General features: G+C 36.3%; 1 protein-coding gene across 1 annotated transcript in view; it reads left to right on the top strand.

Moving 5' to 3' along the window:
• LOC123514689 (CWF19-like protein 2) overlaps positions 1–14438 on the top strand; it is a 67027-nt gene that overhangs the window by 40768 nt on the left and 11821 nt on the right. The window contains exons 9-16 of the mRNA XM_045272743.1: positions 3622–3772; positions 5097–5252; positions 5577–5718; positions 6752–6888; positions 7362–7637; positions 8229–8345; positions 8476–8631; positions 9392–9574. Coding sequence (XP_045128678.1) covers positions 3622–3772; positions 5097–5252; positions 5577–5718; positions 6752–6888; positions 7362–7637; positions 8229–8345; positions 8476–8631; positions 9392–9574 — 1318 coding nt within the window. The remainder of the gene's footprint in view (positions 1–3621; positions 3773–5096; positions 5253–5576; positions 5719–6751; positions 6889–7361; positions 7638–8228; positions 8346–8475; positions 8632–9391; positions 9575–14438) is intronic.

Here is a 14438-nt window from a genome sequence, read left to right as displayed (position 1 = left end):
GTATGGAGAAGAGACAGAGTGGGTAAAGGAGGAGGATGAGTCATGATAATGTTAAGGAAGGAGATAGTGATAAACCAAGTGGAATGTGGGAAGGAAAAGCAGAAGTATTGTATATTAAGATGCATATTAATAAAAAGAGTTAACAATCATTGTAACATATGTGCCACCAAAACAAATTCATGGACCAATCAAGAATATAAAGACATGATAGATGACACAATAAGGAGTCTAATGAGAATCGTTAAAGAAAGGAGAAAAGTGATATTAGTAGGAGATTTCAACTGTAAAGAAGTGGACTGGGAAAATTATGAAAGTGGTATGGGGAAGAAGCCTGGGAGAAAGATTCTTGAACCTAATGATAGACAATATGATGGACCAGAGAGTAAAGGAATGCACAAGATTCAGAGGAAACGACGAGCTGGCGAGATTGGACCTAGTTTTTACAAGGGTATACAAATGAATGATGATATAAGATATAAGTGCCCATTGGGAAAGAGTGACCATGCAATATTAGAAATAGATATAGAAGAGGAAAGGAAGATAGAGACGATTCATACAAAGGAGACCGATTAAATTACAGAAAGGCTGATATTGAGAATCTCAAGAACTATTTTAAAACGTAGACTGGGAGGAGATGGAAAACTCAGAGACAATGCAAGAGAAATATAACTTATTTTTGGAAATATACAAAACAGGAGTCAGGAATATGTCCCAAAATATAGACCTAAAGAAGAAGGAAAGAAAGATTGGTTTAATGCAAGGTGTGCTAGGCAAAGGAGAAAAGAGATGGAGCATGGAAAAGGTGGAGGAGAAATAGAAATCCAGCAAATAAGGAAAACTTCAAGGCAGCGAGAAATGAATATGTTAAGGTGAGGAAGGAAGAGGAAAAGAACTTGAAAAGACATTGTCGAAAAATGTAAGGAGCAACCAAAATTGTTCTATAGATTCATAAATGGAAAAATTAGGCAAAAAGAAACAATAGAAAGGTTAAAAGGAGAGAACGGGATGGTGGAAGACCCAAAAGTATGGCAGAACTATTAAATAAAAAATTCCAGGAGGTCTTTACTAAAGAATCCAAATTTGAAAGGCCACAGGGTAATAGAGACAATCTATATGAAAGAGATTAAAGTAACCAAGCTTGAAATAAAAGAGTTAATGAAGGAACTGGATGAAGAGAAGGCAATGGGACCAGATGAAGTCTCAGGCAGAATACTGAAAGAATGTAGGGAAGAACTAGCAAGTCCTATATACATCATAAAATGCTCAATAGAAAATGGAACAGTGCCAGTAGAATGGAAAAGAGCTGAGGTGGTTCCCATATATAAGAGCGGAAGGAAGGAAGAACCTTTAAATTACAGACCGGTATCACTAACTAGTGTAATATGCAAGATGTGTGAAAGAATAATAAAGAAACAATGGATCAAATTCCTTGAAGACAACAAATTAATATCAAATAGCCAATTTGGTTTTAGAAAAAGACGGTTGTGTGTAACTAATTTACTGAGTTTCTATTCTATAATAGTTGATAGAGTACAAGAGAGAGAGGGATGGGTTGACTGTATTTATTTGGATTTAAAAAAGGCTACATGCAAGATTACTATGGAAGTTACAGGAGAAGGGTGGCTTAAAAGGAAGCACATTGAGATGGATAGAAAATTATTTGAGGGGGAGAGAAATAAGGACGGTAGTTAAAGATATGAAGTCCAAATGGAGAGGAGTAGAAAGCGGAGTGCCGCAGGAATCATCAGTATTGGCACCAATACTTTTCCTCATTTATATTAACGACATGCCAGAAGGAGTGAACAGCTACATAAATCTGTTTGCAGATGATACGAAACTGTGCAGAGTTATAAAGCAAAAAGAGGATTGTGAAATACTGCAAGAAGACCTAATTAAGATCTGGGAATAGAGTAAAAAGTGGGAAATGGAATTCAATGTGAACAAAAGCCATGTCATGGAAATGGGAAAGAGTGAAAGATGACCTGTGGCAATCTATAAGATGGGAGATGGAGTAGAACTGGAGAAAGTTAAAAAGGAAAAGGACTTAGGAGTGACGATGGAAGAAAACAATCAACCAGTAAGCCATATTGATAGAATTTTTTGAGAAACATATAATTTGCTAAGGAATATTGGAGTAGCATTTCACCACATGGACAAAGAAATGATGAAGAAATTGATAAGTACTATAATAAGACCCAGATTGGAATATGCAGGAGTAGTGTGGACCCCTCATAAAAGAAACACATAAGGAAATTGAGAGGCTACAAAAATAGCTACAAGAATGGTTCCAGAATTTGAAGGGATGACATATGAGGAGAGACTAAAGGCTATGGATCTACCAACCCTGGAACAAAGAAGGACTTAGGAGAGGAGACCTGATACATGTCTATAAATTGATCAATGGAATGGACCAAGTGGATAATGAGAAACTGATCCTAAGAGAAGAATATGACAGTGAGAGGAGACCCAAGCACAAGATCGCATAGTAAAAAGCTGAGAAAAGGAAGATGTCTGAGAGATATTAAAAATATAGTTTCCAGAGATGTATTGAGACGTGGAACAGTTTAAATGAAGAAGTGGTGTCTGCAACGAGTGTGCATACTTTTAAAGTAAGATTGGATAAGTGTAGATATGGAGACGGGGCCAAACGAGCATAAAGCCCAGGCCCTGTAAAACTACAACTAGGTAAATACAACTAGGTAAATACACACACACACACACACACACACACACACACACACACACACACACACACACACACACACACACACACACACCAAAACCAAACTGGGATTACAGGCTGGGTGGTGAGAAAATTAAAGAGACCAATGAGGAGAAAGACTTAGGAGTAACCATGTAAAACACTTTGTCACCGGAGAAACACATTAACAAGATTTTTGGGAAAACATATAACATGCTTCAAAATATTGGCCTTGCGTTCCACTACCTAGATGAATGAATGATGAAGAAGATATTATGTACCTTAATAAGACCCCAGTTAGAATATGCAGCTTGTGTCTGGTCACCGCATATGAAGAAAAATGTGAAGAAGGTAGAAAGGGTACAAAGGCTGGCAACAAGGATGGTACCAGGACTCAGGGAGTTAGACTATGAGGAAAGACTGAGGAAGCTGGGGCTGACCACATTAGAAGAGAGAAGAACAAGAGGAGACATGATAACTATGTATAAATTGGTGAACAAGTTTGACATACTGGACAGAGAGTTGATAAAGGTGACTACAAGTAATCATCTCCGAGGACATGGAAAAAAAGCTAATAAAAGACATCTGTCTTAAGTGACGTGATAAAAATACAGTTTCCCGCATCATAGCATTGATAAGTGGAATAAACTGAGCAGTGATGTCGTTGATGCGGTGTGTGTCAATTAGATGAAAGAGAGATATGACAGGAATGGACAAGGAGACAGGTCACAGAGAGCTTAGCTTGGGCCCTGTAATACACAAATAGGTAAATAGATAAATACACACACACACACACACACACACACATATATCATTCACACTATTACAGATGATAAGTAGATGAATAAAATTAATAAAAAGAGGACTGGGGAATAATTCAAGTCATACATACACTGAGGGTTTTATCACATGCCTAACAGACATGCCAGCCAATCAGCATTCAGGGGTTCATCAAGCAGCAGCAGCAGCAGCAACAGGTGGCAGAAGAAGGAGTATAAGCAACCAGTGAAACAGGAGCCACAGAGAAGACCACTGTCCCCTTCCTCTTCCTCCTCCAGCAGCTCAGAAAATGTAAGTCTGTCCTATATCCTTGATGTCTAAAAGTGATTTCAGTGGTATCCTGTGTTTGTATGTTGGCTGTTTTATATTGATATTTCAAACTGTATGGCTGATTCCCCATGCTGTGAGGGCAGGAGTACTTTCTCTTCCACATCAAGTACCAAGTATTTAGTTTGTGGTATGAATGAGTGTGAATGTCTTGGTTAACCACTTTTTTGGGAGAAACAGCTATGGTATATATATATATATATATATATATATATATATATATATATATATATATATATATATATATATATATATATATATATATATATATATATATATATATATATATATATATATATATATATATATATATATATATATATATATATATATATATATATATATATATATATATATATATATATATATATATATATATATATATATATATATATATATATATATATATATATATATATATATATATATATATATATATATATATATATATATATATATATATATATATATATATATATATATATATATATATATATATATATATATATATATATATATATATATATATATATATATATATATATATATATATATATATATATATATATATATATATATATATATATATATATATATATATATATATATATATATATATATATATATATATATATATATATATATATATATATATATATATATATATATATATATATATATATATATATATATATATATATATATATATATATATATATATATATATATATATATATATATATATATATATATATATATATATATATATATATATATATATATATATATATATATATATATATATATATATATATATATATATATATATATATATATATATATATATATATATATATATATATATATATATATATATATATATATATATATATATATATATATATATATATATATATATATATATATATATATATATATATATATATATATATATATATATATATATATATATATATATATATATATATATATATATATATATATATATATATATATATATATATATATATATATATATATATATATATATATATATATATATATATATATATATATATATATATATATATATATATATGCAAGTTGTTAAAATTAATAAAAGGTGATTGAAGTTCTTATAGTGGAGCAGAGATGGATGAAAGCAAAATAGTCTTGGTAGGAATGGATGGGACGTGTGTTACTGTAATGTTCTTGTAGGTCTAAACATATTACAAAGCATGTTAATGTAACTTTCTTCCTTCCCTCTTCACCTTTGTACTCTCAACAGGAGGCGACAAGTGAGCCACCAAAACCTACCGCGGTAGGACCAAGAGAGAATCCTGCCACCCCCAAACCTTCTGGTGCTGCCTCCATCCAGCTCACCGACAAGGAGATGAATGAACTTGCTGCCAAGATCATGAAGGCTGAGCTGGTAGGCAATGATGTGAGTATGACAGTGATGAGGATATGAAGGCTGATAAGGGTTCATTGTTTAGTTTGTGATATATGATGCACTCCTGCTTTTGTCTTGCATCCTAAATTCATTTTCTTTTTTGTGTGGATTGATGCACTGATTTTAAAGTTTCACCTTAAAATCCCAATCACATAACTTGCAACTTTGTTTACTTAGATGATGATCCACTTTTATATGATATTATGCGGACACTCTGTCCTTAAACAATTTCAGTGTGACAGATTTAGATGACAATACATGAAAGAGAATCTGCTTATGAGAAATGTCAGACAAATTCCTTTCATGTACTGACAGACTCAGGCTGCCAAGCTGAAGGCACGCCTGGAGGCAGCTAGGGAAGCACGGGCTGCTGGCGTTGGACCAAGCCAGGCTGGGGCAGAGGAGACTGGGGGACAGAAGGAGGAGGTGGTTGTCCTGACCCGCACTGACAGTCGAGGTGAGTGGTCTGCGCATGTACACACACACACACACACACACACACACACACACACACACACACACACACACACACACACACACACACACACACACACACACACACACACACACACACACAAGAGGACTGGAGAAATTAGATATGGATGCAAGAATTCAGGCACTGGAAAGAAAGTTCCTAAACATTTTGTCCATAGAAGAAAAACTGGATAGAGTTCTAGCCAAGAATGATTCGTTCAAAAAAGAGATCTATTTGTTAACGATAGCGAATAAAGAGCTATTGAAGGAAAAAGTAGAGATGGAGAAAGAAAACCAACAACTAAGGAAACAATGTGAAGAGATGAAGGCTAAACTCCTGGAAATGGAGATGAAAATATCCGAAGGGGAATTGAGGAAGGAGGAATGCCTTAATCTAATTGATACCAGGATGAAAGAAGTGAACCATGAACATCAGGAGGTACAAAGGTCCTTTAGGGAGATAGTGAAAAAGCAGGAAGAGGAAAATAAGGGGATTATGCAGAGGGAAATGGTAGAGGCACTAAAGGAAAATGAGTATGTGGTGAGAGATATTGCTGAAAAGAAAAAAATGTGTGATCATAATAAGATTGAGGGAAGAAACTAACAGGAACTGGCAGGACAGGAGAGATAAGGAAAATGACAGGATTAAGTCTTTACTGAACAAGATCTCTGTGGAAGAAGAGGACCTATATGCTGAGGTAGAAGAAAGTGTGAGATTGGAAGCTTTTGAGGAAGGCAAGAATAGACTATTAAAATTGAAATTAAAGTCTCAGGTGGCAGCTGAGGCCTTGTTGAGGAGGGCTTGGAAACTTAAGGACTCTGAGGAAACCAAAACAATTTACATAAGAAGAAATATGTCACAGGATGAGTGAATTTGCATTTTGCTTTCTGATATTACTCATCTTTTTTATTATGGAAATTGTTATTTTGTATCAAACTTCCAATTCTGTAAAAGAATCTCAGGCAGGTACTAGTGATGAAGGAGCCTCATTGTTTACTTTGCTGTGTGGTGGCAGGTGTGAGCCGGCCAGTGATGGGGGCAGGGGCTGAGGATGGGCATGGCAAGAGGAGAACCAAGGTGAAGACACATGGACAGGATGGCCAGAGGGCAAGATACTTTCCTGATGATGACCACTACAACCTGAAGAACATGGTGAGAAATTACACTATAGGACTGACAAGGCAAAGTGGTGAAGACTTGTCAAATTTATTGCATTTGCTGAAGCTTTTTCATACCCTTTATTTCAGTGACTTTTTACTAGTTAGTGAAGAAGGTATACTTTCCTTTATTAATTGTTAGAAACATTTACATCTTTTAAAGCTGTTAAGCTGTTAGGAAAACTTGATAATCATAATGTAAGATCTAACACATCACAGTAAGACTTCTTTTTTCCTTTTTGGTATTTCTCCCTTGTGTATAGAAGAAAAACAAAGATAGAAAGAAGCTAAAAGGAAAAAAGAAGTCGTACTGTGATGCATTAGATCTTACATTATGATTATCAAGTTTTCCTAACAGCTTAACAGCGTTAAAAGATGTAAATGCTTCTAACAATTAATAAAGGAAAGTATACCTTCTTCACTAACTAATAAAAAGTCACTGAAATAGATCTATCCACCTGTCCACAGTTTGAGAAGGAGAAGGGCACCACAGCAGATGACCAGAATGCCATGTTTGAGCATGCAGCCATGAAAAACATTGAGAGACTCAATGATGACTATGACATAGATGACATGTTCATGAGCAAGGCAGCTCTGAGAGACAATGCTGCCAAGCAAGCTGAAAGAGACAAGAAGAAGGCCATACAGGAGCACCAGCGTGTGGAGCGTTCCCTGGAGAGCTGCCAGTGGTGTTTCGACAACAAGGAGATGGCCAAGCACCTCATTGTTGCCTTAGGGAAGAAGGTGAGTGCTAGATGGGAGAAAGAGGTACATTAGGAACCTGCCTAAGAATGTAAGAGAATCATGGAAGATGCAAAAAGCCATAAAGAATTCATGTGACAATCCCTGCATGAAACTTACTTGCTTATTTCCATCTGTCATCCTCATCCATGAATTTATTTAATCATTTAAAGTTCCCTTTTGGCTCAGCACTAATAACTTGATTATTAAGTCTGTTTCATTCATCTATCACCCTATTTGAGAACCAATTCCTATCTATGTCTTCTTAGATTTCAAGGTTTCAAGCTTGAACCTGTTATTTCTTGTTCTGTCCTGATTACTGATCTGAAGATTTTGCATGACATTCTTGTTATATCCCTTATATTATTTATATTAATAGTTCAGAGATGGATTAGATTAGATACAAGCTGTGGATCAGACTTACAGATTTCTCTTACTAATTCACAAAAATATTGATGTCAAAGTTATTTAGTTTCTACATCTTAACAGATTATTACACTTGTTTCCTTTCCATCTCATTTCAACATGTGTGCTATATTCATTATCAGATCAAAATTAAATGCAAGGCAGATCAAATCAATGCTCTATTTGCAGTGTTATGTGAGCCTGCCTGCCCATCAATCCCTCACACCAGGCCACTGCTGCATATCTCCTATTCATCACATCTCTTGCTGTGTCCAGGCTGAGGAGGACCTGTGGGATGAGGTGCAGGTAGGTCAATGCACCCTATCCCAGCTTTGTGGAGTACCTGTGTTGTTGCAAACTTTTCTTTCATAATTTACTCTGATTTTCTCTTCAATCCAGATTTTGCTTCTCTTTGCTAATAAGGGCTGATCTTCAGAATTTCAGGAAGTCCCTAGTGAAAATGTTTGCCTCCCGAGGCGAGGACTGCATTTTCTTTGAGACAGTAAAGAGGCTGCGACACTTCCCTCACATGGTATTGCAGTGTGTGCCACTCCCAAGAGAGACAGGAGACATGGCCCCTATCTACTTCAAGGTAACATCTGAATAAGAATTTAGTAAAATGGTATGTGAGATTATCTCTTTACACTAAAAGCTTACAAGGGTAGGAGTGTGAGTGATATGAGTGTGTGTGGTTTGTCTGGACCACTGCATAAGTTATTGCTGGCCAGGTACATAGATAAACCGTCAGAATAATAGTTGCTGGCTCTGTGAGCATCAGGCAGATAAAAGATAGATTGAATCAAAGTTTTCTGTATACATATTTGTGTTTTGGAGAGAGTGTGCAAGGATGAACTGTATTATCAGAAGCTTGTATAGACTCCTGTTACGGTTATCATCTTGTTAGATTTTGAGGAATAGATATCAGATGATAGCTACAGATAGACAAATAAAAATGCCATAACTGTATTATCAGAAGCTTGTATAGACTCCTGTTACGGTTATCATCTTGTTAGATTTTGAGGAATAGATATCAGATGATAGCTACAGATAGACAAATAAAAATGCCATAACTTTGATAAAGAACTATTTTTTATATGGTTCATTTGATAGATATTAATATACCAAAGGAGCATATTCCTATAATGAAATACTTCTCCATATGATAAATGTGAAATACAAAACTCACTATTGGACAGCCACTTACAGCCATTCTTCCACCATTGTCCAGAAAGCATGTATGTAAGCATGAATGGGCTTTTGCTTGTTGTTCATATTTTCATCTTTACCAGCAGTAGCTTAGTGGGTAATTTTAAGATGCAGAACTTACAGTGATCTTTTCCTCTGGTGTTCAGAAAGCCATCATGGAATGTGAGCATGAATGGGCCCAGAACAAAAAGCTGGTGGAGCTGAAGGGGCGGGATGTGCGGCATGCTGTGCCCAAGGGTCTGCCTTACTTCTTTGTTGACTTTGCCATGGATGCCGGCTTTGCCCACGTCATTGAGGATGAGCGGGAATTCCCCAACAATTTTGCTCAGGTACATATTTTTTTTGCACTGAATGGATGGTGAAAGTAATGGAAGTGTATGTGCAAGATTAGTTTAGTCTGTCAACAGAGAAGAAATGCATTTGGGAGCGGTGCAGGCAAAAAGTTTGGTGATGAAAAGACAAAAAGAAAAATTAAAATAATGGAAATATATTTCCAATCTTTACCATACCTGAGAAAATGGACAGATTATTATGGAATACAGATGTACTGATGTATCAGTATCAGCTGTATCGGCCCACTTAAGGAGTATCAGTATCGGCATTGACATCAGCTTGTTTTTTGCTGACACTATAGATACTTCAAAAAATAATTTATTACATCATGTATCTCTCTCTGTGAGTTATTTTGTTAAGCAGAATTTGGATGTTCATAACAATAAAAAAAATTGATAATGCCAAATTATTGAGTATAATACAGCATATTGAGTCCATGGTGCATAGTAATGAAATATATTCTTTGCCAATGAGTTACCACTACATCCTACTTGAATTCCTAACCGTCTTGGAAACACGCCCAACATTCTTGATCTCTTTCTTACCTCTAATCCTTCTGCCTATGCTATTACCCTATCTCTGTTGGGCTCCTCTGATCACAATCTCATTTCTGTATCTTGTCCTATTTTTCCACTCCCTCTTCAGGATCCCCCAAGGTGGAGGTGCCTCTGGCATTTTGCCTCTGCCAGTTGGGGGACCTGAGGAGGTATTATGCTGATTTTCTCTGGAATGATTACTGTTTCTGTGTTGTAGATCCGTCTCTTTGTGCTGAATGCATAACAGAGGTGATGGTGTCTAGCATGGAGGCATACATTCCTCATTCTTTCTCTCAACCTAAACATTTTAAACCTTAGGTCAACACAGCTTGTTCTCGTGCTATACATGATAGGTTGCCCACAAAGGGTACTTTAGCCTTCCATCTCCTGAATCACACGCACTTTATATTTCTGCCTGGAATCATGCCATGTCTGCTCTTCAACTTGCCAGATACTCCTTCTTAAACAGAAAATGTCAAAATCTTTCTAGCTCAAACTCCCCTCAAGACTTCTGCCACCTGGCCAAAAACATCTCTAATAACTTCACTTCTTCATCTTTCCTTCTTTTATTTCATCCTGATGGCATCACTGCCATCTCTTCTGTCTCTAAAGCTGAACCCCCCTCAAATCCTTGCTGACAACTCCACCTTGGATGATTCTGGGCTTGTTCTTCCCTCTCCTCCCTCTGACTATTTCATGTCTTCAATCAAAGTTTTTCGTAATGATGTTTTCCATGCCCTCGCTGGCCTAAACCCTCGGAAGGCATATGGACCTGATGGGGTCCCTCCTATTGTATTCAAAAACTGTGCTTCCATGCTTTCACCTTGCCTGGCCAAACTCTCAACTATATCTATCGACTTCTACCTTTCCTTCTTGTTAGAAGCTTGCTTACATTCAGCCTGTTCCTAGAAAAGGTGACTTCTAATCCTTCAAAATATTGTCCTATAGCTTTAATCTCTTGCTTGTTTAAAGTTTTTTAATCTATCTTGAATAGGAAGATTCTTAAACATCTGTCACTTCACAATCTTCTATTAAAAGCTTTTCGTCTCATCAACTCCTCTCCTCTGACTGACTGTCTTCAGTCTCTTTCTCACAGCGAAATATTACATCTCTTTCTATCTTTTATCTCTATTTTCATGCTAACTATTCTACTGATCTTGCTAACTGCATGCCTCCTCTCCTCCTGCAGACTCACTGCACAAGGCTTTCTTCTTCCTCTCATCCCTGTTCTGTCCAGCTCTCTAATGCAAGAGTTAACCAGTACTCTCAATCATTCATACCTTTATCTAGTAAACTCTGGAACTCCCTACCTGCTTCTGTATCTCTCTCTGTCTTTCTATGACTTGACTTCTTTTAAGAGAGAGGTATCAAGACATTTGTTCCTTAATTTTGGCTAACTCTTTACTTATCTTTTAGGGAACCAGCACTCAATTGGGCCTTTTTTTTTATATATTTTGTTGCCCTTGGCTGGCCTTCTCTCCTCCATAAAAAAGAAAAAAAAATACTGTAGGCAGACTTAGGGCCCTGCTCACCTTAAAGAGAAAGAGAGAGAAGTGGGAGTACAAGACTGCTCACATCTTGCTCACTTGTATACTAAAGACTTGTGCATTTATCTGTGTTTTTGTGTAATTTTTGTATTTCTTTGTGTGTGTGTATTTACTTATTTGTGTATTACAGGACCTGAGCTAAGCTCTCTGTGTCCTGTCTCCTTGTCTACTCCTGTCATATCTCTCTCTCATCTGATTGACACACACCCCGTCAACGACATCACTGCTCAGTTTATTCCACTTATCAATACTACGATGCAGGAAACAGTATTTTCTCACGTCATTTAAACAGATGTCTTTTATTAGTTATTTTCCATGTCCTTGGAGATGATTACTTGTGGTCACCTTTATCAATTCTCCGTCCAATATGTCAATCTTATTCACCAATTTATACATAGTTATCATGTCACCCCTTGTTCTTCTCTCTTCTAATGTGGTCAACCCCAGCTCCCTCAGTCTTTCCTCATAGTCTAACTCCTTGAATCCTGGTATCATCCTTGTTGCCAGACTCTGTACCCTTTCCACCTTCTCCACATTTTTCTTCATGTGTGGTGACCAGACACAAGCTGCATATTCTAACTGGGGTCTTATTAAAGTGCATAGTATCTTCTTCATCATTCCTTCATCTAGGTAGTGGAATGTAAGACCAATGTTTTGAAGCATATTATATGTTTTCCCAAATATCTTGTTTATGTGTTTCTCTGGTGACAGTGTTTTGTACGGTTACTCCTAAGTCTTTCTCCTCATTGGTCTCTTTAATTTTCTCATCTCCCAGCCTGTAATCCTTGTTTGGTCTGGATCTACTTCTTCCCATTTTCATAACATGGCTCTTGTTTGTATTAAATTCCATCTGACACTCTTTAATCCACTCATATATTTTATCAAGATCTTCCTGTAACTTGTTACAATCTTCCACATTCTTTACTCTCCTCATAATTTTAGTATCGTCCGCGCAAACATATTCATGTAACTGTCTATTCCTACTGGCATATCATTAACATAAATCAAAAACATGATGGGACCAAGCACTGACCCTTGTGGAACTCCACTGGTTACCTTTTTCCACTCGGACTTCTTTCCTTTCACCACTGTTCGCATTTCTCTTCCCACTAAGTAATTTTCCATCCATTTTACTAGTTTATGACTTACTCCTCCAATCTTCTTTAGTTTCCACATCAGTCTATTGTGTGGCACTTTATCAAAGACCTTTCTCAAGTCCAGGTAAATAGCATCCACCCATCCCCCTCTATGTTGTAGTATGTCAGTCACTCTTGAATAAAAACATAATAAATTGGATACACACGATCTTCCTTTTCTGAAACCAAACTGCCTTTCACTCAGGATGTTTTCACTTTCTAGATACTCACTCCACTTTGCTTTAATTACTTCTTCACATACCTTGCACAATATACTAGTCAACGATACTGGTCTGTAATTGAACGGTTCCATTCTACTACCATTTTTATATACAGGCACAATGTCAGCTCTTTTCCACTCTTTCGGGACTATTGCTGTTCGTATGGAGGTTTCCACAATATCAAATACGGGGTTCAACAATTGATCTTTACATTCATTCAGCAACCTCCCAGATATGCCATCAGGCCCAATTGATTTATTAATATCCAAGTTAGTTATAATTTTCCTTATATCTTCTTTAGTAACCATGATGTGCATTTGCTTTATTTCCGTAGGCTTTTCTCCTGTAAAATGCTCCTCCTTTGTAAACACTTTGCAAAAGTTGTTGTTCAATATTTCAGCTATATCTCTAGCATCCTTATATACTTCTTCCCCAACTTTTACTTTTTCTATTGCCTCCGTTTTATTTAATTTTCCATTTATGTATTCGTAAAACATTTTGGGATCACTATCACAGTTTTCCACCACTCTCTGTACATATTCCTTTTGTGCTGTTCTCCTTACTTCAACATATCTATTCCTCGCTGTTTTGTAGACTTCTCTTGATAATACTTCACTGTTTTTCTTAAGTTTCTTCCATGCCTTTTCTTTGTTCTTTTATGCTTCTTCACAATTTCCATTAAACCACTTCCTATTATTTAAAGTCCTCATTCTGTGATATGGCACAAACTTCTTCACAGCACAGTTATATAAATCCATAAATTTATCATATTTCAATTGCATATCCACTTCCTGGTACACCACATACCAGTCAATTTCAATAAAGAACTCTCTTATATGGTTGTAATTTGCCCTGACTTATTTAATTTTTCCTCCCTGTGTTCCACAATCCTATCTGTGCTTATTTCCGTATCCAGCTTAAAGTTTAGGACATCATGGTCGCTTTTCCCCAAGGGACATTCATGCTCAATTTCTTCTTTTAGGGAGATACCCCTGGTAAATACGAAATCCAACCTTGCTGCAACATCTTGTCCCGTGCACCTTGTTGGTGATCTCACCCACTGTGTCATCAAGTTATTTGTTGCTACGTTTAACAATTCCTCTGCCCACTCACCACCATTCACCACTTCGTAGTTTTCCCACACTATTTCCTTACAGTTAAAGTCCCCGACTATCATCACTCTATCCTTTCTGGTGAGTTCCTGTTTCATTCTGTCTGGAGTATTTCTCATCACCTCTTGATACTGTTCATAATTCCAAGCACTGGTTCTGGGTAGTATGTATACTGTTATAATATTAATGTCCCTCTTACCATCTGTTATAAGCATACTTATCACTTCCTCATTTCCCTTACTAAAGTTCACCTCCTTCACTATCAGATCTTTTTTAGTAAAGACCATTTCTCCATACTTTGTAGTGTT

Source organism: Portunus trituberculatus, chromosome 38, assembly GCF_017591435.1.
Source record: "Portunus trituberculatus isolate SZX2019 chromosome 38, ASM1759143v1, whole genome shotgun sequence".
In the NCBI taxonomy this organism is placed as follows: Eukaryota; Metazoa; Arthropoda; class Malacostraca; order Decapoda; family Portunidae; genus Portunus; species Portunus trituberculatus.
This window is presented reverse-complemented; position numbering and strand designations above follow the sequence as displayed.